Source organism: Rhinolophus sinicus, linkage group LG16 (genome assembly GCF_036562045.2).
Source record: "Rhinolophus sinicus isolate RSC01 linkage group LG16, ASM3656204v1, whole genome shotgun sequence".
Taxonomy (NCBI): domain Eukaryota; kingdom Metazoa; phylum Chordata; class Mammalia; order Chiroptera; family Rhinolophidae; genus Rhinolophus; species Rhinolophus sinicus.
The window spans coordinates 15,001,771-15,026,068 of record NC_133765.1 but is presented as its reverse complement, the minus strand read 5'-3'; the positions used below and the strand labels follow the sequence as shown (position 1 = coordinate 15,026,068).

The 24,298-nt window shown below is 40.4% G+C and overlaps 1 protein-coding gene across 2 annotated transcripts; it reads right to left on the bottom strand.

Moving 5' to 3' along the window:
- Window positions 1-219: 219 nt before the first annotated feature.
- On the bottom strand, window positions 220-9,908 carry LOC109433885 (olfactory receptor 8B8). Of its 2 annotated transcripts, XM_074321436.1 has the most exons (2): window positions 9,898-9,908; window positions 220-1,153 (listed from the first exon to the last, which is right to left on the bottom strand). In XM_074321436.1, exons 1-2 carry the CDS (start codon window positions 9,906-9,908, stop codon window positions 220-222), a joined length of 945 nt encoding a protein of 314 aa, XP_074177537.1. The 2 variants fall into 2 exon arrangements, with proteins under 2 accessions (XP_074177537.1, XP_019565977.2); XM_019710418.2 differs by lacking the exon at window positions 9,898-9,908 and having other exon boundaries at window positions 220-1,167.
- Window positions 9,909-24,298: the final 14,390 nt, after the last annotated feature.

Sequence of the window (24,298 nt, the reverse complement as noted above, 5' to 3'; positions counted from 1 at the left end):
CTGTATTCTCAGAAATATGAGAGAACTGAAATAAATGTTCTTTAAAGTCCACAAAATGTGAGTATCCTATAGTTTAAAGCATATTCTTAAATTAAAGGATGCTTAAAATGAGAAGGATAAACTTATTTGAGAAAGAGTTAAATTTCCCTCCATGTAACCAATGGAACCTGAATCATCTATGGAAGGAAAATGTCCCTTTCCTAAAGTATTGCTCCTTTCTCAGGAGAATGATTTTTTGCCTAAGGTTTTCTTCAGAGCACGTTTGACGTCCTTATTCCTCAGGCTGTAGATTACCGGGTTGAGCATGGGCACCACAGTGGTATAGAACAAGGAGGACACTTTCCCCTGGTTGATGGGTAAGAGAGAAGATGGCCTGAGGTACATGAATGCCCCTGAGCCAAAGAAAAGAGCCACTGCAATTATGTGGGAGCTGCAGGTGCTGAAGGCTTTGAACCTGCCTTCAGTAGAACGAATACAGAAAATGCTGGAAAGGATGAGGGCATAAGAAATGAAGATGGTAACTGTGGGCACACCAATATCAATGCCCACAACAATGAAAACTACTAGCTCATTCACATGGGTGCTGGTGCACGAGAGCTCCAGAAGCGGAAGGATGTCACACATGTAGTGATCTACCAGACTGTTGGCACAGAAGGTCAGCCTGACCATGCACGCTGTGTGGGTCACGGCCCCAGCAAAGCCCATCCCATACACACCCAACAAAAGAAGTAAGCAGACCTGGGGAGACATGGTGACTGTGTACACCAGTGGCTTACAGATGGCGACATAGCGGTCATATGCCATCGCTGACAGGATGAAGGACTCAGAGACAACAAAAAAAAGAAAGAAAAAGAGCTGGGTCATACACCCTGCATAGGAGATGATGTTCTTCATAGAGACAAAACTCACCAGCATTTTGGGAGTGATGACGGTGGAATAGCAGAAATCTATGAAGGACAAGTTAAAGAGGAAAAAGTACATGGGGGTGTGCAGGTGAGAGTTCAGTCCAATCAGGATTATCAAGCCCAGGTTCCCCACCACGGTGAACATGTAGAAACCTAGAAACAGGAAGAAGAGGGGGCTCTGCAGTCCTGGCTGGTCTGTTAAGCCCGCGAGGATAAACTCTGTCACAGAAGAATTCTCAGCTGCCATTCTTATTTAAGGCATTCTGTGGGAACAAAGGCAAAGATTCACTTAGAGGGGGAGAGAGAGAGAAAGAGACCACTGCTTCCCTCCCAGTCACTTTGCCTCCCCATTCTTGAGATTTAGATCCACGAAGACTTTGAACTTCAGCAGAAAGCCTTTCTGGATGCATGTGGGTCTGTTCTCACAGCACCTTAGCCACTGACTCTGGAGGATGGACCTGCCTCCATGGTGAGAGCAGGAGCTCTGGGAAGAGGGGTCTCAAAGATGAACCAAGGAGTCTCCCAGATATTTACTTTGGTGGGTTTATTGTGTCCTTCCAGAGCGAAAAAGTGAGGTGGTCTTTCTTAAAACCTTTACTACCTGATGTTGGTGACTTAGGAAAAAGTTCATCCCAGATTCAGTCACTTACCCTCCTTTAGCCTGAAGCTTCAGCAATGTACCTTTTGGTCCAACTCTTATCCTCAACCGTTCAGACAAGTAATTGGCTGTAGTGCTAACACAGATGAAGGAACTAAGAACACACCCCATTAGTTCCTGCCCTGTTTGGAGGATCAGAGCTTGGACTGCCTTAGAATTCTTTCAGAGCTAAAGAAAGCGTCTGAGGCTTTGCCCCCAGGCTTTTTTCCAGCTTGTGGAAGGGAGACAGCATCTCTGCCTGTAATCAGTGCCCTCCGGTGACCGGAGACTGAACAGTTTTATTCTGGGTTTAGATATCTGGGGACCTGATTAGGAGTAGAAAGCCAGAAGTTCCCTCCCGGGATCTTAACTTTAAAAAGGAGGAATTAACTGAGAAATTCCCTCCTGGGATCACAGCCTGAAAAATTAACTTTAAAAAGGAGGAATTTTTGCTTACACCTTTCTTGATAATATTTGAATGGGGTTTTCAAAACATTATTTATTCAGTTAACATCTACTCAGTAAAAATGTAAAGCATTGTACAAAAGTAATGATTGACCACTTATTGAGTACTTCTCTGCATACCCAACAGTCTTCCTGTGCTAGCACTTATATCCTGACCCCAGCATGCCAGTTTCCAGTGCCATTTTACATATAATACTCCATTTTAATTCTCCAAATCCTGTGAACTGGATTTTATCACTCCTATTTTAGAGATGTAATTTACCGGATGTTAAATTACAAAGGCTATATGAAATCCAGGTGCGTCTAACTCTGAATCTGGTGTTCTTAACAGTTGCGTTTAATATCTCCCTGTGAGAAATGATGAAATATACTGGGGGTGCCAAAAAAATGTATACAAGTGGACACTGGTCAGTGTTGCTCAAGCAGTAGTTGGCCGTAATCAGAAGTGTCTGGACGCTGATGGTAACCACTTTGAGCACCTCTTCTAATTGCAGAAGTCAAACGTGACTTGTATTCATATTTTGTTATCGATATATATGGAATATTACAATTTTAATAGTTTTTTTCTTTCTTAAAATGTGTATACATTTTTTCGGCACACTCTGTATGAAGCCCTGCCTTCAAGGCTCCGATAGTCTCTTGGAAAAGATAAGATAGAACACATCTGACTAAAGATGCAAAAAAAAGGTAATAAGATCCAGAAAAGGTAAAAATAAAACGCTATGTAAATCCAGAGGAGGACATTCCACATAACATTTACATTTCAGTTTATCACAGGAATTGCACAATATCTAGTCCAGGGAGAAACGAACCTTCTCTGTCATTTCTTGGAATTTGAGCTTGACAGTAAAGAATAATCCCCATTAGTGAACAGTTTTTTCCCCCCAAATTGTTAAATTGTTGGGATTCTTGATGGCCCCTGGCTCTCATCCTCCCAGCTCTCTTGAGGGCTCCCAGTGTTCTCAGACTGACGCTGATGGCCTTGTATCTTGACCCCTTCACCCCACTGGACCAACCAACATTTGTTTCCCTGTGTTGTTTGCTTTGATCTTTTCCTAACTCCCCCTCTCTCATCACAAAATGTATCCTTCTGTGTCCCGGTCTTTCAGAGTCTTGCTTGAGCCCAGTAACAGCTAATGTACACTTTGGGGACCTAACTTTGAAGTTCTGTTAAAAATCATGTAATCCTGTGGTTCACAAATCTGGCTGCGCAATTGAATTAGGTAAATTCGTATATGCTTCGTCAAAGTACATATTCTGCTGCACCAATCCAGACATAATAAACCAGAGTCTCCCAGTGTGGGACTTTATAATCTGTTTTCTCCTCTACATCTCCCTTGGAGAGCTGGATATTTAGCTAGGTTTGGGATTCACTGACCTAATCCTCATACCAGACAGGAAAACTGAGACCCAACCAATCACAGAGCTGGTTGGTGGTAGAGATTGGAATGGAACATGGGTCTAACCTCTCCAGTTGAAGAGGTTTTCCATACTACCCAGAAGAAGCCTTTAGTCCGGCTGAAATAGGAGAACAAGTAAAGGACATAATTGGACATCAGGCCTGCAACAGTACCCCAGGGTCACACTGGGAAGAGGCCTGAGTGTCATGACGAGAAAGGTGTGTGCAGTGTGTACCCATGGAATATGGTCAACAGGGAATGCTAAGACCAGGGGACTGACATGATCAGATGTGCTAAGGAAGACCAATGAGTCGAATGGGCTACTGGGTGTCGATGACTTGAAGCCATGTCCCTCTAGGCACTATGTTTTTCCTTGTCATACAGACAAGATGACTTAACTCAAAGCACAGCGACAAGATAAGGGATGAGGGATGGACTTTCAGAACAAATCACAGGTAGATGGAGCTTGTCTATGCTTTTTAGCCATGTTACAAATCACATCATGTGGGCCTTGCCTTGTAGCTGTGGTGTCCTCCAGCCTCTATTCTGAACATTTTTACAAGGCCCTGAATTCAGGTCCCATCACCAAGCTCTCTGCGTCGCATGTCTTTTTCTGTGTGTTTCACTCTTCCTCTTCCCTGAGATCACTTCCAAAAATAAGCTATTTGTCTCCAGCACAGCTTTTGGTGGGCACCCCAGCTAAGGCACTCCTAAAACAGTATTTGGAGCAGGTCTGACCAAAATGTGCCTTATTTCACCTGGGAAGAGGCAGCCTCCCCAAAAGCTGCTTGACTACAGGTTAGGAAATCAAATATGAATCACTAAATTAATCAAGTACCTGGGATTCCACATTACAGAGAGTTTTTGTGCCTTAACTATGTCCCATCAAAATGCCCAAATGCCAGAAGGAGTAGGACCTCAAGTCATTTTCAGCTCACGCCTTCATGGCGATTAGCCAAAAAATCCTATACGTTGTCCTTAGATCTACTGCAGCTCTCCTCACAGCGTGTAACTGTCTTTGTGACCATGCATCTCCCTTAATGAACTGGATGGATGGGAATTAGGTTTATTCACTTGTATATCTCTAGGACCCAGTTCAGAACCTAGTTTACATCAGCTCACAAAGTGTTTATTAATCTCAGATTCTCAATCTCCTCATCTGTAAAATGGGGCTAATGATAATAATCCACAGGGTTATTGTGGGGGTTAAATTAACTCATAAGATGGAAGAGCCTAGAAAAGAGGCTGACACATGGATGAGCCTTGATAAAGTTATAGGAAATACACATAAAACATGTATAAAATATATATATATAGTTTAGAAAGGGAATGAGGGAGGGAAAAAGCTTGCTAACAGCTAGATGAGCCAGAAAGGGGCGAGAGAGAGGCTGTTAAGGTGGGAGGGGAGAGCTGATAGAAGTGAGAGGAGTTCGGAAGTATTATTTTTTTCTTCAAAATTTTATCTAAGGCCTATCTCTCCAACAAAACTTAATCCACAGACATGGTTATTTACCATGTCCCCATTTTCTGTCACACTATTGATGCCTTGTTTTTCAAATAACCATGCTCTTACCACACCACAAGGCCAAATTCCAAAGTCAGGTGAGGTTTCCTTTACGGAGTCTCCAATCTTTTATTTCTGTATCCATGTTTAATCTCGGTCAAAACTTCTCTTCCCCAAACACTCAGAGTCCTAATGCTTGCTGTACCTTCGATACCTCATCAAAGCCAATTCTCAAGAAAGCTCACAATTCACCAGCATGGTCTAGGAAAGACTGCTGACCATCATCCACATTCCACAATCTCTGCCAGACATTATGTTTAAAAAAAAGAAAAAAAGAAAAAAATCTTTAACCAAAAAATAGATCTCTAATTATGAAATTTCACACAGCACTCAATCGATGAGAGGTATATTTTGGTCAGGATGGGACAGGTAGAGTCATCATAAAGTAGGTTTATAATCAGAACCACATTTGTGGCAGCCTCTCCTCCACTTGGCAAGCTAATTAAAACCCCTATATCAGTCGTGTGTGTGTGTGTGTGTGTGTGTGTGTGTGTGTGTGTGTGTGTGTGCTGTGTGCTGGATGTGTGAGTGCTGGGTGACATTTGCACACACCAAGTGCTTCCCAGCCCTCCACACAGTTTGGTCACTACTCAGTAACAAGAAGCCTAAAACGCAGATCTTACACTTAGAAATTTGCCACTGTCGTGGTGATCACAATACATCCCAACCCCTGCTCTCGTTTCCACTGTTGTCAAATCACAATTAAAAAACATGAATCATTATTACAGACCTGAAATAAGCCCCCCAGGAAAAGGGCTCCTTTGGGCACAGAAAGCAAAGAAGACCCAAGCTTCATTAAAAGTTGACTTTTCTCTAGGAGCCTTAGAGGATCCTTGTTTGGATGCTAGAACAACCAACAGAAGTTCCTCTGGATTTATGTCACTTCAGAGCCCGTTGCCATGGGAACTATATTTCAAACTCTTCTCAACTGGGGCTTCATAAAGTCATGTTCCCTGAAGAGCAGATGAAGCCCAAGCAGGAAGCAGTGTAGGAAGAACTATTCTTAACTGTATTCCTTTAGTTATAGAACTGCCCTCTTTCCAAAACTTGAATCTCTATATAGTGCTTCTTTATTTTATTTACTTTTGCTTTCTTCCATCTTTTTAAAATTATGGTTTATTTGTATCATTCCACGTGGGATACATGTAAATGCAGTACAATGTCTCTCATGCACAAGCATTAACCCTCAGACTTCTGGTGACCGCCCCAAGTTCATTGACCATCACAACGCACCAGAGGAGGCCAAGCACGTGTTATAGTTCTATAAGAAGAGGCACAGACATGACTGAAGAGAAAAGATGGCAGCTGAAACGTCTTCATTTGAAATGGCCTCAGTTGGCCCTGAGAAAGCGAACATCAGGAGTTCCATGGTTCTGAATTATATTGAATCTCAATTTGTTTTTTAAATATATATTTTTAATTTTCAGTTACAGTTGACATACAATATTATGTTAGTTTCTGGTGTACAATATAGTGATTAGACATTTATATAACTTATGAGGAATTTTTATAACTTGCGAGGTGATCACCCTGATAAATGTAGTACCCATCTGACACCATATGCAGTTATTATAATATTATTGGCTATATTGCTTATGCCATTCCCTACATCCTCATGACTGTGTTGTAACTACCAATTTGTACTTCTTAATCCCTTCCCCCTTTTCACCCATCCCCTCAACCACCCTCCCATCTGGAAAGCCTCAAAATGTTCTTTGTACCTGTGAGTTTGTGTCTAATTTTGTTTGTTCGTTTTATCTTCTTTTTTAGAATCCACAAATAAGTGAAATCATATGACATTTGCCTTTCTCTGTCTGACTTTCTCCCTTCAGCATAATACCCTCTAGGGCCATACACGTTGTTGCAGGTGGCAAGATTCCATTCTTTTTAATGGCTGAGTAATATTCCATTGCATATATGTAACACCTCTTCTTTATCCATTCAACCACTGATGGACAGTCAGGCTGCCTCCATATCTAGGCTATTGTGAATAATGCTGCAATGAACATATGGATGCACATGTCCCTTAGAATTAGTATTTTGAGTTTCTTTGGATAAATGCCCACAAGTGGGATTACTGGGTTCTTCTTTGTCTTTTGTTATAGCCTTTGTTTTAAAGTCTGTTTCCTCTGGTGTAAGTATTGCTATCCCAGATTTTTTTTTTTAATTTCCATTTTCATGAAATATCTTTCTCCATCTCTTTCCTTTCAGTCTGTGTGTGTCTTTCAATCTGAAGTGAGTCTCTTGTAGGCAGCATATGTAAGGATCTTGTTTTCTTATCCATTAAGCCACCATATGTCTTTTGATTGGAGCATTTAATCAATTACATTTAAAGTCATTGTTAATAGATATGTAGTTACTGCCATTTTATTATTCATATTTTTGAATTTTGTTTTTTCTTTTTCTTCTTAAAGAAGTCCCTTCAACATTTCTTGTAATACTGGTTTGGTGGTGATGAACTCCTTTAGCTTTTTCTTGTCTGGGAAGCTCTTTATCTGTCCTTCCATTCTAAATGACAGTTTTGCTGGGTAGGAGTAATCTTGGTCATAGGTCCTTGCTTTTCATCATTTTGAATATTTTGTGCCAATAACTTCTGGCCTGCAGAGTTTCTGTTGAGAAATTATCTCTTTGTCTTTAAGCTTTGGCATTTTAATTATGATGTGTCTTGGTGTTGGCCTGTTTGGGTTCATCTTGTTTGGGACTCTCTGTGCTTCCTGGGCTTGCATGTCTATTTCCTTCGCCAGGTTAGGGAAGTTTTCCATCATTATTTCTTCAATTAGGTTTTCAATTCCTTGCTCTCTCTCTTCTCCTTCTGGTGCCCCTATGATGTGAATGTTGATCCTCTTGATGTTAACCTAGAGGCCCCTTAACTTATCCTCATTTTTTTTGGATTCTGTTTTGTTTTTGCAGTTCTGATTAGGTGTTTTCTGCTACCTTGTCTTCCAAATCTCTGATTTGATCCTCTGCTTCATCTAATCTGTTGATTCCCTATCATGTATTCTTCATTTCAGTTATTGTAGTTTTCATTTATGACTGGTTGTTTTTCATGTTTTATATCTCTATTTTAATTTTTCCTTTCTCTTTGTTGAAATTCTCCCTGCGGTCACTGAACATCCTTACAACCAGTGTTTTGAACTCTGCTCTTGTAGATTGCTTGTGTTCATTTTGTTTAGTTATTTTTCTGGAGGTTTGTTCTGTTCATTCATTTGGGACATGTTTCTTTGGTTGCTTCTCTGTATTTGTTTCTATGTATTAGGTAGAGCTGCTATATCCCCTGGTTTTAGTAGAATGGTTTTATGTAGTAGGTGTCCTGGGGGGCCCAGATGCACAATCTCCCTGGTCACCTGAGCTGGGTGCACCAGGTATATCCGTTGAGTAGATTGTGTGTGCCTTCCTGTTATACTTGAGACTTGGTTGCTGTTTGCATATCAATGGGAGAAATTGACCCTTGGCCTGATTGGTTGTAAGTACTGGCTGACACAACAGTGGAGGAGCTCTTTTGCAGGGGCTGACGCTACAGAGCAGGATTCACTTTAGCAGGGCTCTGGTTCCTGCCCAGTGTGCCCTTTGTGTCTTTCATCTGAGGAGGCAGCAGGGGTGCTCTGGCTCAGTCTGAAGCTGGCCACCATGTGTACTGGCTCCAAGGCTTCCTAGGAGGGGGCCTGCCACAGGCCAAGTTCAGCTGCAGCCTGTGTCCTGCCTGGGGCCACCTGGCATGTGCCACAAAGTGATACAAAGATGGCTGTCACCCATACTGGGCTTGGAGGTGTTAATCTGTGAACTGAGGCCAGCTGCAGCTAGTGCCAGGCTTGGGGCTGCTGAGGCCAGATGCTGTTTTGGGGGTATTTGTGATCCTTTGAGAGATTTTAGGAACGTCCAAAGCATAAGCTAATATAGGCCATTTGTATGGAAAAGTCACTGGAAGCAGCTTGGGAAAGTCCACAATTTGGGTGGGATGGGGTCTCAAGGAGTCACCAGGGTAGGATGAATAGTATCAACTAGTTTGATGGAGTCTTGGATATGGTTCCCATCGGAATCTGCATGCTAGTATGGGGGAGAGTTCAACAAAGCAACAATGCCTTCTGCTATCACTTCTGTCTGGGAGAAAGCTGCCCCTCCAGCGCTTGCCCTAAAGCCAGACAATTCAGTTCCTTCCCATATGTCTCTGGTGTCTTTTGAGCTGCTGCCCCAGCACTAGAGCTCACAGAGAGTGAATCCATGTGTAGGTCCTTTAAGAGAGATGCCTGGGACTCCAGCTGTCCTCTGCCTCATTCATCCACAATATCTGCTGTTTATTACAGTCAGGAGTTATGGGGACTTCTCTTTCCAGCACTGGAACTCTGGCCTGAGGAGCATTATGTGGGGCTAGGACCCCTCACTCCTCTGGAGGGAAACTCTGCAGCCAAGATCTCTCTCTTGATTTTTAACTGCCACAGATGTGTGTGGGACCAGACCATTTTGCTTCTCTGCCCCTGCCACCAGTCTTGAGGTGGCTTCTTCTGTATGTCCTTAGTTACAGGACTTCTGTTCAGGTAAACTTCAGGCAATTCACAATAATGGTTGTTTTGTAGTTACCATATTTTGCTGTGTATAACGCACACCCATGTTTTTGGCTCAAACTTCCTGGGAAAAAATCTTTTGTTTTAAGTTTTTAATTCAAATTTTTATTTGTTTACATTTAGGTACTTGTTTTTTGTGTTATAAAGGAAGTTTAGCATTTATTTTCTAACATATTATGATACAAGAAATTTTATGTAACAAATAATTACAAAACACACAAACAGATACAAGGTACAAGAAATTTTATGTACCCGTAACAAATTTATGATATTGATGCATCATAGAAGGCCAAGAACTCTTTGTCATTGCAAGTTTGTCGTAAGTTCAACAAAACCAATTATCGTATTCCAGGGTATTATTTTGCACACAGATATCATTATTGATTTCTAGAGTTACATTTTTAACTCATAATCATAAATAAAAGAATTAAAAACATTTATATAGATACGGAATTAGTGTTATCCATGTATAATGTACATCCTTATTTTTTCCTCACAAATTTGGGCATAAAAAAGTGTACATTATACATGGCAAAACATGGTAGTTGTCATTTTGATGTGGTCATGAGAGGAGGTAAGCACAGTTTTTACCTACTCTGCCATCTTGACAGGAAATCCCCTCAATTTACTTTTATTAAGCATTTTCCACTCCTTAACATACAAATCTATACATAAATGATATATGCATTTAATATAGAATTCTAGAATTAGAAGGTATCTTGGAGGTCTATACTGGGGGTAATTAGTATGTATTAAACACCTATATACCAAGCACTTTGCTGCTAGTTATATGAGATCAGACAATTAAGTTCGTGAATTCATCCTAGAAAAAGTGCTACATACCTCATTGCTGAATATCACTACGGTCACCTTTGAAGTACTCCCCTTGGGAAGCTATGCACTGACGCCAACATCTAGTCCATCCTTCAAAGCATTTTGGAACTCTTTTTCTGGAATGCCATCAGAGCTGTTGGTGTATTACCTTTGATGTCCTGAATGTCATCAAAATGTCTTTCTTTCAATATTTCCTTTATCTTTGGGTAAATAAAGAAGTCATTGGGGGCCAGATCAGGTGAGTAGGGAGGGTGTTCCAATACAGTTATTTGTTTACTGGCTAAAAACTCCCTCACAGACAGTGCCATGTGAGCTGGTGCATTGTCATGATGCAAGAGCCATGAATTGTTGGAGAAAAGTTCAGGTCGTCTAACTTTTTCACGCAGCCTTTTTGCACTTCCAAATAGTAAACTTGGTTAGTGGTCCAGTTGGTACAAATTCATAATGAATAATCCCTCTGATATCACAAAGGGTTAGCAACATTGTTTCAACAAGTTTACAAACTTGATTGTCATACCTTGTGTGGGGACAGAGCTAGGAGTGCAGTTTCCAGGCTCTCAGCCTCATGTGGAAAGGTTCTGGCTCAGGTAATAAATGGCCATCAACTGTGATTGGATGGCCATCAGCTGTGGCTAGTTGGCTGTCAGATGTAACCAGTGAGCCATTGGCCACTAATATAACTGCCATGGCTATGCTAGCAGCAAAAGGGGACTTGCAAGAAGATGGTGGCTGAGCTAGCAAGATCAGATTGCAGTTAGCACGGTGGATTGCAGCCAGCGAGGTTTGTTGGCAGAAAGAAGTGGACGGCAGGTTGGTTGGTTGGCAGAAAAGCAAATGGCAGGTTGCAGATTGTGTGGCTCCTGCTTCCTGTGTCTCCAACCCAGCCGCCAGCGAGAATATAGTGACTCCCCTATCTATGGCTCTGTGGGTGTTCCTTTTTGGCCTCACCATGTCCTGCGTTCTTATGTGGGGAGCAGGACCAGAGACCCCACACGGGTCCCTGCATGACACCTTGTATATTATGTGTTTTATAGAAAATGAGTAATCTACAGAAAGTGCAGATTCAACATGCTTAAAAATACCATTTAATGGATTCAAGAATACTAATACTAGTAGTAATGATTTATATATTTTTTACTTATATATGTGCCAGGAACTACACTAAGTGCTTTACACATCTTAATTCAGTTATGTTAATATTTACAAAAATCCTATGAAGTAGGTGCTATTATTATCCTACTTTGTACAAGAACATTTCCTTGAATCAAAGGCATCAAACTTGCTTATCTCTTAGTCTGGTCTCCTTCAGCCTCCAGGTATTTGTAGTGATGGAGGAATTAGCAGGATTTGCTACATTAATGATCAAGAAGGCAGAATGGAGGGGAAAGATCAAATATCAAAGGCGACTAAGATTTCAATCCCAGGACAGAGAGAAAGGGAAGTAAAGAAGGCAAATGAAGAGCTAGAATTTAGACCAGAGTCAAGTGTTGAAAGTACATCTAAAAGGGACATCAGAAAAAACTGCCAGAGTGAGAGGGAGCTTAAAGGAGACATACATTGGGAAATCATGTAAATGGCAGTGATCCCAGAAACCACTTGTCAAGAGGCAAGAGGTAAGGATGGAACTTTTCAATACAGGGGAGGAGGAAGTTGTTAGTACATGTGTCAGAGAAGGCAAATGTGGTGGCTCTGGCCTTGTAGCTAAATGACCTGGGCTCTAATCACATCACTCACTGGCCGAGTAAGTATATAGTGTTTGCACCTCAGTGACCCTTCTGTAAGCAGAGATATTAACACCTAATATATAGGATTGCTGTGAGGATCAGATATCATAATGTTTAACAAGTAATTTTGAATTAATGAAGTGCCACAGGATCCTTATTCTTCCATATCTCTTTTTATCCTCTTGGTCAAATTCTGTCTTTTACTTTCATCCACTGTTTTGGGATTGAAGTTCCCCAGCCCCAACTATATGAGTATTATAAGTGGGTACAAGGCAAGATCATATGTTGAAATACTGTTTAACTTACAAATCCAATATTTAACACAATGACTGTCATGCAGGGTGTCATGTGGGGTGTCTGGTTCCGCTCCCCACATAAGAACGCAGGATATGGTGAGGCCAAAAAGGAACACCCACAGAGCCATAGATAGGGGAGTCATACTACCATATTCTCGCTGGCGGCTGGGTTGGAGACACAGGAAGCAGGAGCCACACTATCCACAACCTGCTGTCCCCTTCTCTCTGCCAACCAACCTCACTTGCTAGCTGCAATCCGCCATGCTAACTGCAATCCGCGCTTGCTAGCTCAGCCACCATCTTCTTGCTAGCCCCATTTCCTGCTAACATAACAACAGCAGTTATATGAGTGTCCAATGGCTCACTGGTTACCGCTGACGGCCAACTAGCCACAGCTGATGGCCATCCAATCATAGTTGATGGCCATTTACTACCTGAGCCAGCACCTTTCCACGTGAGGCCGAGAGTCTGGAAACTGCACTCCTGGCTCTGTCCCCACAATGACACATGTGCATACTGTTCATAATATTTACTAAGTTCAATAGAAGGAAATATAAATATGGTTCAATAAAATCCCATATTAAAATTAATAAATTCAAGGATACATAATTTTTTTAAATACTGAAAGACTTTATCAGAGGTTTCCTATAAATAGCTATGTGTTAAATTCATTTCTAAAAGGTAAATAAATAATGTAGGTTACATATAACTGGTTTTACTGTATTTTTGACATTTTAAATATGCCAATGTTGACACAGAACTGACAGTCATGCTAGATGATATGTCTTTTTTGGGTGTGACCTCCAGGATCAAGATATTTACAGAACAGAAGGAACCACCGAATATTTTAAGGACTGGCAAAGGAAAATTATTCAGTGACAGAAAGAGCTGCAAAGCCTTCCCACGTCAGGAGCTGCCCAGAGCTCAGTTTCATCCCAGCCCATAGTTTGGGGCTCTTAAAATAGGAATCCGTTTTTAAGTGACATTTATCTCAGGAATATATATGCTATAAAAAGCAAATTGGACTAACACTAGCAATATAAAAATATATGATTTCAAGGGTGTGTTAAGGGTACACGATGTTCCAAGATTGTGATAAGGGAGAAAACGCAAGGAGATGGCCTTATTTAAAAGTAATTTGATGGAAGACAGGTTATTCTAGGCATTAGTAGAGATGTCTCAGTTGATTTTAAAAAATAAATCCTAAAAATGAAGACTCAATAATCTTGTAAAAAGCAACAGACTTTCCTTGTTGGGCAGAGTTGTCTCAGAAATCCTAATTGCAGGATGGTGAAGACTGCTATTTTTTAACATCTCTACTGGTCAGGAAAGCCACAAAACTTCTGTAAAACGTTCTTGTATTTTTCAAAGCTTTCTCTAGGGAACTATTCTAAAGACTAGTTTTAATCCAGAAGCAATGTGATACAGTTGAAGGCACCAGGTTTAGGAGCCTAAAGACCTCGTTGTGTGGCCTTGGCAAAGTAAAATGTTTTCAGACTGGGATTTCCTCTCTGTAAACAGGAATATCAAACCCTGCCTTATCTACCTCGTTAGGGCTGTCTTCTCTCTCTTCATTAAGTGGTGAAACTCCTCAAATTTCCAACCTCACATTTCATCTCCTTAGTATGACCACTTTTACTCCATTAAAGTAATCCCTTCAGATCCTTCCTAAAATGGTGTGCAGTTGTCAACAAACAACGCTTTTGTCCCAGTTTATGACCCCATTTCAGTTGTTAATAACCTCCTCCCAAATTCACAGAGGCCCCTACTGTATTGGACCAAAGAGCATCAAGCCCAGGGAAAAATTAAAGATAAACCCAAAAGCCTGGATTACAATCCACATTTGAACAGCATATTAAAATTTGAGACATATTTGCATATACGTTAACCTCTAAATGCCTTAAAACAACCTTGAATTTATTTGATTCTCTCTTCATTTTACAGTTAAGGAAACTGACTCATCACTCTGTAAAAGACAAACAGATTCAAGGGCTAGTCATTAAATCCAAAAGCTAGGCTCAATCAACCACACCAGAATGTCAATACCTGGATTTGTGATCACACAGCCTTATTCTTTCATATTGGGCATACATTTGGGGACTGCCCAGATGAAAAGAGAGAGTTGGTTTCTGAAGCAAAGTAAATCAGCAAGCTTAACTAATAAAATCAGCTGTTTTTCACTTCTTAGAGTATTTGAAAAAGTTGTAGCCCAGAAGTTCTCAACTTTGGCTGTAGAATGGAATCACTCGAAGCTATTTATAAATTCTGATTCCCGGGTCACACTCCAAACAAATTAAATCAGAAATGCTGGGTTGGCACCCGGGCAGCAGTATTTTATAAGCTACTCGGGTGATAACAAAGTACAGCAAAGCCTGAGAATCACTGTTGTTGGCAGTAAGAGCTTGAGGTGTTGGGCCCCTTTCCCTCTCACCTTCTTGATTTCTGAAATCAAGAAGACCCTGGTTGGTTTGAGAGAGAAGAAGAGTCCCTATAACTAATTGACTGATTTCTGCTCAATATCTTCTAGGTTGTCCCTCCCAAACATTTCTTTAATAACGTTAAAGAAAAAATTTTCCCAAACATGGAAAAATGTAAATAGATAATTGATTAATTCTTTGGTATTGAGCTAGAACATATTCCAAAATACTTGCTTGACCTTAATGTGACACTCTTGGCGAATATTACAGTATACTTGACTGACAGCTCATGACTGATAAAAGGGCAGGCAATTTATAGCCTTGTAAGGTGAGTTTTGTGTAAACTGGTGTTATTGTAATTCGTGTAGTTTAATAAAAGAGTTAACCCTATAAGGAATATGGTTTTATTGCCCTGTAGGACATTAATCACCATATATTTAATATGGCAATTATATTTTAGCATCTTTTTCCTAAGTAGCTACATGTATATACCTGTGTGTGTGTCTGTTTGCTTGTACCTCAAATGCTCTTAGAACCAGCTTCTTTGTTTTCCTTTTGGTTGCCTCATTAATAAACGAAATATAACTTTGACATGTGCTAATAACAAGTAAATATTTAACTGTCTAGATTTTACAAATTACTAGCAATAATAAGAATAGTTAACTTTTTTTGGATGTTTACTATAAACCAGACATTGTACTAAGTGTTTAAATATTTCATCTCATTTAATTCTTAGTGAAATAGATTCTGTTATTACACTAATTTTACAAATGAAGAAACGGTAATTTTTTAGAATCCACAGAAATGACAGCCCTAGGAAACAAATGCAAATTGTCTTACTTTAGTAACCAAATTCTTAGCCATTGAAAATCCATTTTCCCTGAGTTTGTAATCTCTTTGTACATTGGCCTAATGGTTTTGCCATAAACATTACACTTCAAATTTCAATACCTCCTAAAAACAACTTCTTCAGATCCCCTCCTTCCACTATCTGCACCAACTCCCTCCTTTTAGAGGGAACATCTTCCATATAACCAAGGAAAGGCTACAGTCTGATCAAGTAATGAGTGTATTCCTGCCCCTAAGGATGTATTATGTTGGTGCAAACGTAATTGCGGTTTTTGCAATTGATTTTAACCTTTTAAACTGCAATTACTTTCGCACCAACCTAGTATTTCTACGACATCTGCCTCCCCTATCACCCTGCCTCGGTAAGTTCAAAAGCCACATTTAAAGCAAGAGCTTGTACCAGACTGTGTAGTTGAAAATTCACGTCATACCATCTCTTAATTAATCCTTGCAATTTTGGGAGAATGTGCTATTTTCCTATTTTACAGAAAAGAAAATTGGGGCATACATAACCTCTACAATATCAGTGGGGGTCATTTGCCTCCAAATTTCAAAGTGTATGATCACTGTAATATTCTACCCTGCTATGCATCCCATAACTTTTCCAGAGAAACTGTGGGTCTAAAAAAAAAATTCTAAAAATGAGGTTGAAACATTTTGGGGAAAAAAACCGGATCAGGGCGATAAAAAATGTACCAAATGCAGGGCAGTGTTGGGCAATCAGGACCCAGAGCCAGATGTCCCTGGAACATAGTGCACGATGAGGAGAAGCAATCCTAGCTGCATCTTGGATCTCCAATCTCACCCCAAAGAACAAAATGAAGGCCTTTAATGTATTAAAAAAAATTCAAATAAGATTTCACACCAGTTACATGGGTGGCCTGGCCCTGCAGGACTGTTTCTCCCCCATGCGGGCTCCACACCTCATTAATGAGAGAGCAGCATAAAACCACAGGGTTCCGTTTACTCAGATTGCACAGCCTGGCACCAGTCCCAGGTGACATCCCAATCTCTGCATCCTCCACCAGCAAGGACCTACTCAACATCAAGCCTCCCTGTAATTACCGGTGTCCTGGCCCGTAGCCTGGCATGTTATTTGGAGAATCATCGCTTGCTCCTAGCCCAGGTCCTCCCAAGGCTGGAACTGCAGACACTCTACTCAGAGCCATCGTGTCCTCACTCTGCCCATCCTGACTGCTCTGCACGCCCACACTCAGCAGTATCATGTCACTTGTACACACAGCTGCACAGCACGTGCTTACAGGTACCCGCTGCTTCACCACGGGGCGCCACCTCAAGGGATTATGCCAGTGCGTCCCTTGGATCTGATGGCCAAGTTCATAGCTGCAGGCTTCCCCCTGTTGTTGATGTCCCTGTCATTTTCCCAAGAGTTCTGCCCCAGTGAGCTGCTGCCATGGTCCACTTTTGAATTGTGGCCCACAGTTTGAAAAACCCTTGTCTGAAGCTACTTTGGAGACCAACTTAGAAGGGGCAAAAAACTGTGAGAAGGATCAGCTTAACTTATAATTTCCAGAATATTTCAAAAAAAAATCTAGAAACAAGATTTTCTTTTTTTTTTTTCCAACATATCTGTCAGTCAGACATTCCCACAACAAAAACAGAGCCATGTGGTACAGGAACTGCCTCATAACATTCTCTGTTTCATCTAAATCTCTTTTCAAGTTCACAGCTGCAGGCTTCGCCCTGTTGTTGATGTCCCCGGCATTTTCCCAAGAGTTCTGCCCCAGTGAGCTGCTGCCATAGCCCACTTTTGAATTGTGGCCCACAGTTTGAAAAACTCTTGTCTGAAATGTGCACTTTGGAGACCAAAAAAGAAAGGGGGGGAAAAAGTAATAAAGTTATTATTATATTGTCATATTCATAATTATTAGCTCTTACTTTTCAATCAAAAGCCTAGAAACAATGATTTTATCTTAAGGTTAGTGTATATTAATTACCTTGAGGAATAAAATTTCTAATCATATAGGTCTTGCTATTTGGGGCACAATAATCTTTTCAGGGCTCAGAGTCTCAAAAGTTCTTTGGCATGACAATTTCACTCCCCACTTCCAAAGCTATGGAATAGATACCAGTAGTACCTAACACTGCATAGTGCATGGTATGTGCTGGTTAAATGTTGCTTCTATTTCTTCTCTACTTTTCTTTCCATCCCCTATGACGCCATCCAAACCATTATTATATGTATTCTTTTGGGCTCTCATTTTAGTCACTTGCAATTCCTGTTGAAGAGCATGTGAATGGCTGGGAACTAGGAGACCTAAGTCTCCTTTGTCTTGTGATGCTATTTGCATACTAAATTCCTCATGAAAGGAGGCTTAACCTCACATTGCCTGTTTCTTCATAAAATGGGGGGAAACACCAGCTTCTCTAATTTCTCTTCCTGGGGAATAATGATGGGAAAACCGAAGGTAAATGTTTTCCCACTGCATTCATTTCTTTTCTCGAAGACCTCTACCAACCTACAGCACTCCTCTATATCGAGCCTCAAAACGGAGACAATAAATCCTCTCAAAGTTGTCACCTATCCCAGGAAGTGGACACCGGCATTACACTGCAGGAGTGCTGGTAATGAAATGCAGGTTAGCTGACACATGTTGCTGCTCGTCTATCTGGGTCCAGTAGCTGTTTGCAAAGAGAACTCATAGACCAGAAGTCTGAGTCAGTGCATTTACATGGCCTGGGACAAACAGAAGAATGAATGCAGTCTCCTTTCCTACCATGACACAGTAAGGCCCAACCAGAAAACTTGGGCACAGGCGTGGATAGTGCCACCAGATGCACAAATTTGGAAAGAGGTGAAGTAGCCCTCAGAAATTCCTGGTGGATGGTGTCCCAGCTTTCGTTCTCCATTCCAACAGAGGTTACCTGACACAGTATTGCTGTTCCAGGACTTCTTATTGGGGGTTTCCTTCCTAGTAACTTCGGTAACTGCAGGGTGCCTTTGCAGTTGGCCCATGTAGGAACTGTCCAGTTCACCACAAACATGATGAGAATGGCCAAAATGAGATGACAAGTCCTGTTTTCTGCAGCAGATAGGCAGTCTGCCTCTAGAGCTCTTCTGCTGTGTAAGACAGCAACTGCAGCATAACACCCTCGGTTTTTTCTGAATGTCTTTTATTCATGTTATACTTCTTCAAGTGCTCACTGATCTTGGTTGTTCTCTTGAAACTAAGAGGATCCTGAATTGATAGGACACTCAATGGGTTTGGGGCACCCTTGAAAACTGGAGGACTAGTATTTTATTGGAGGAATCATAACGTCTATAGGCCTTTCCTCAGATGCTGATCAGTTTCACCCGAAGGGAGACCCTAGTCTCCTAATTTAAGAGGTGGAGGGACAGTGGCCTTAATGATGATGATGCCAAAATTCTGAGACTTTGGAGATTAACTCCAAGAATTTTGTGTAATCCCTTTCTTTTCAATGCAGTTCCCTTGCCCATAGCTTTGCCTCTTGTCCAGAGTCCAGGGTCCTTCTTGTTCAAACTCTCCAAAGAGTAAGCTCTGAGACTTTTGCAAGGCTGAGGAAGGGCAGAAGAATTGCAAAACTATGCCGAGGGGTGAAAAATAAGACAGAGAGAACATGTACGTAATAATATTCCAACAATTTTTCTGACCCATTAGTTATAAGTAGCAAGTTACTTAAAGTCTCTAAGGCTCATTTACCTCATCTATTAAATGGAGTAGTGGAACCATTGTATAGATTTTTACAAACAAATTTCACTAAATTGTACGCAGAATATGAAACCTTATATTTCCTTTAGAAAAGAAGAAAACCAGAGAAAAAGGGGAGTTTTTGTGGCACTATGCCAAGTGCGTTCCGTAAGTCATGTACATTAATCTTACTAGCAGCCATATGAGACTGGTATTATTTCTATTTACAGATCATTAAACTGGGTTTAATAGAGTGAAATAATTAGCTCAAATTCACATGGTTGATGAAAGACAGAGCACAGCCGCAAATTCATGCCTCCCATATGTCAAAAGATTATGGTCTATGTAATTTTACTAACAATTGTCACCTGAATAAATTAAAAAAAAAAAAGATCATGGTCTCACCAATGCACTGAGCTGCTGTATAACCAAATCTTTATTGCTCTGATTACAAATGTGTGGTTGCAAATTAGGTGAGCTCCAGGTAGGAATTAATCCTTTTATTCTCAGAGCAATTAAAACTATACAGCAATATCATTCAGTATATGCGATTTATGGGCAGTCGGAGCTGGGTCAAACTCTAACTCCTTCATTTACTGTGAGAACAAAGATGATCTGTGTTAGGTAGTAGGATTTTGTCTGCAAGTTGAAGGCGTTGGCATTGTCAGTCTCTCAAAAGAGAAGTAGGTCTTCAAACAAAAGCCAATACAGAAAGATAGCCTTTCATAGACTCAAGAAGGAGAAATCGGTCTCCCGCTCTCTCTGGACATTGAAACATAGACATATCTATGTGAGACTGTAAATACTGAAGGTGAAATCAGGCTTCTTCCAAAGGCACTGGGGTGGGAGGGACCCCTGTGGGAATACATACTGCAGATCAGAAACAACACCCATTAGATGCATTCTCCCCAAATGTTCTGTGTTTTATTTTATCTAGCCTTTATTTTATTTCCTGACCCAAAAAATTGTGTGTGTGCACACATATATGTATATTTACTTATTTTTCTTTTTTAATTGAGCTATAACATGCAAACAAGAAAGGGAACAAATCTTAAGTGTCACTGACTTTTTACCCATGTATACGTCTCTATACTTACAACCCAGCTACTCCCTAGCTTTTAGGGCAATCATTTTGGAAATCTCATTTGAAAGTCTATCGTCTTGCCACATTCAGTCATTTTTCCAGCGTTGTGCTGGTTGTTGGTGGTGTTGGCATTGGGTAGAACACCCAAGGCCAGGAGAAGAGTCATCTCCAGTAAAGAGTCTGGATGACTTGGTGCAATAGCTACTCTCTACCCAAAGAATGCCCTTCCAGTTTCAATGCTGAATGTCCTAAGGTTGACTTTGAGAAAAATAGCATTTCCTTTTTAGCATGAGGACTTCTAATTAATGCTTTTTTCATTCCCCCTTGAGTTTAAGCAAATGTAAAGCATAGCCTATCACTAGAGTATAAAATATAAGACTCTTTTCACTCATTCATTTATTCCCTATCACTTATTTATTCATTCATTTATAAAAATCTAAAAATATGGATAGAGGCAGCCATTTTGACCAGATAGCAGTTTGAAATTCAGGACAACTTCCAGTTCGGCATGCATTAAAATGCTAGATTAAAAAGGAAAAAAAAAAAAAAAAAAAAAAGGCAGAGTTTTGGTGCAGAACTAAGTTGCCAGGAAAGTAAAGAAGTTTCTGGGTAATCAGAAGAGACAAGAAGACTTCATATGAAGTAGGTGAGGACTGGAGCCTACACTTGTGCTGGGGAACTTGCCAAGACCCAGCGTTAATATATGCGCAACTGGAGACCAAGGCTAGGCCAGGCAGGCTTTGTTCCCAATGACTGAAATAGAAAAAAGTCGCCCCACACATAGACAGGGGGAGAACACAGGCTCTTCTCAGCCTTGGCTCTGGGTGGAGCAGAGAATGCCAAATCAGCTCCTCTAGGAATTCCTAACTTTAAGCCTGCACTTGAGTGTGTTTGGGGCTGGAATCCACTCTACAAACGTGGCCTGAAAACTCCAAGCCCAGAGTTTCAAAAACAATGAATGCTATTTTTTGATATTTTATTTATTTTTTAATATTATTTTATGTTAATTTCAGGTGTACAGCATAGTGGTTTGACATTTATATAATTTAAGAAGTGATCCCCTGACTCGTCTAGTACCCACCGGCACTCTATATAGTTATTACCATATCGTTGACTATATTCCCTAGGCTTTACTTTGCATCCCCATGACAATTTTGTAACTACCAGTTTGTGCTTCTTAATCCCTTCACCTTTTAAAAAATGAATGCTTTCAATGACAGGATAAATAAGACTGAGTTTCTTCAATCCCCCAGTGAAATTCAGGCAGAAACCTGAGTATAAGTTGTGTCGATATTTGTCCTATTTGGCTGAATCTTCCCTTAGGTGAGTCTTAGTTGAATCTCCATACTATGGAAGCAGCTCCAACAGAACAGGTCACCCCACCTGAGGCACTCAGACGCTTTTGCTCAGGGCTGAGCTTCTGAGCAATTTAGAATTCATAATGGCAAAGACAGAGACTACACCTGTCAGCTCCCAGCTCTGGTGGGTGCCACTGGCAGTGTTCAGTTGCCTATGGAAGGAATACTGGGAGTGCCAGCCAGCATCCCAACCAGTTTCTGTGGTGTGACTTGGCTGTTTGCAGCTGTCTGCCTTCTCCTGACTTTACCTGGTCCCCAAACCTGGTTCTTTCCAATGAACTCTGTGAAGTTAACCAGAGTCAGTTATAATTGTTTGCACCTAAGAACCCTGACTAGTTCTACTGGACATTAGCCAGGTGGAAGGGCTGAGACAGGTTGCGGGGGAGGCAGAGAGCCTGCAGACAGTGGAGCAGCATTCATGCCACTCTGTTTTCCCTGATAAATACCTTCCACCATCATCCTGGGATAACAGACACTCCTCTTGTTTCCCACAAGGAACTGTGCTCTATTTAGATCCATTTCTTCCCTCTCTGCCTGCCTTTGGTAGTGTTTAGAGAAAAAAACAAAAAACCAAAAACACCCAAAAGGATGAGATTCTAGAGGCTGCTGTTCTTCATATGCTCATATTTAAAATCCTTTGTGGTATTCCTAAACCTTTTTATCTTACAATGGTTATTTTGGGTTTTAAAAAATGATACACACATACATTCCAACACTCTGTGGATAACATAACATACACCTCAAGTGTCCAAATCAGTGTGTACCGAGCTTGAGACACAGAATATTGCCAATGTACCAGAAGATTCCCTCAGGCTCCTTCCCTGTAATACCACCTACACCCACCCCTAGACATAGGCATTTTCTAATCTTCTATCTCTACACATTAGTTTTACCTATTCTTGAACTCCATATAGAGTCATACAATACATAGTTTTTTGCCTAGCTTATGATTATGTCTGTGAAATTCATCCATGCTATTGTTTTGTGTTACAAATAGGTCATTCTTTTTTATTATTGAATATTATACCATTGTATGAATATATAATTTATTTATTCATCTGCTTCTGATAACAATGGGTATTTCTGAAAAAGAATAAACCAGACTTTGTTGTTTCAATGATAGTGGGATAAACATAAACAGGATTTGCTTGTTATATAGATATATATTGAATATGTGTATCAGCTGAACATTTTCTGGGCAGGTTTGTAAAATAATGTAGGCCATCAATTAATTTCCCAAATTCTTAAAATTTTTATTCAAGCTAATGACATAATTATGAACTTGATGTTTAACGAACATGAATATAGTTGGCACTTTCATTTTAAATGGTCAGTGCCATGACGGAGGTCTATTTTTCGTGGGCTATGTTTTACATGTCTATTGAAGAATCTTATGCAATCAACACATTATTGTCCATTTTATAAAATTGGGAACCTGATTTTACATTGTACAATAATTATTGTTTATGACATATGATGCATCTATGTTTTAATTACAGGTTATTGATCATATGTTTATTTTATGCTAATTTTTCATCAGAAACCATGTCCCATTAATGAACTGGTTACTATAAAAATATGTGGACAGGTTAATGATATTGTGGGAACTAATTACTATGAGTCCTGAATGGTAAGTAGACGGTGACCAGAAGGGAGAGGGCAGGTCATTCCATGCAGAAAGATCAGAGAAAACAAAGACTGGAATCCCAGTAAAGTCCTATGTCTTTGAGGAAAGGCAAGTGATATTAGGGGATAAATTATTGGGTACATGAAAGAGTGGATAGCATATTTTTGGGAAGGGAAATGTTAAGAGCAATAATTAACCAATCTTTATTCAGCAAGCTGAGGAGAGACCTAATGGAGAAATAAGACACAGGACCCAGATGAAGGAGATCAAAAGATCAGCTTTTAACATGGACAAAGTTGATTAAAAAGAGAGCTGAAATCTGCAACAACAATAGAATTCTCCAATTCCTTCACTGCAAACTTCACGTATAAACTTTACAAACCCAGGTACAAGCAGAGCTGGAAAACATCAGGCCTTCTCTACAAGAAGGGAGAAGCAAATCCTATGCTTACTTCAGTCTCCCAGAAAGAAATCAGAAGTCAGGAGCATAAGCTCCCCCATGAGGAAGAATACGGAAGATAATGTGAGCCAAAAAAAAATAATTCCTCATTCTTCATCCACATGGGCGTGGATGGAAAGATAGGTGTCTGGGTCCACCAAAGATCTGCCCATTCACAGGAATTGTTTGCACAAAGCCATAGTTTTCTCTCCTGGCTTAACATATAAAGACATGTCCCATATATGTGCCTAACCACATGCTAAGTACTTGCTTCCAAAGTTCCATATGTAACTCAAATATCTTTACTACAAAATATTTTCAAAGAAGTCTCAAAGAAATATTTAGAAATATTAAAAACTTCCCATGTATTATTTTCCCCTCAGTTTTTCTATTTTCCTGTACTAATCAGTACTGTGCCATGATTTGGGAACCCAGGATATCCAGGTATAACTTTTTTGGTGAGCAAAAT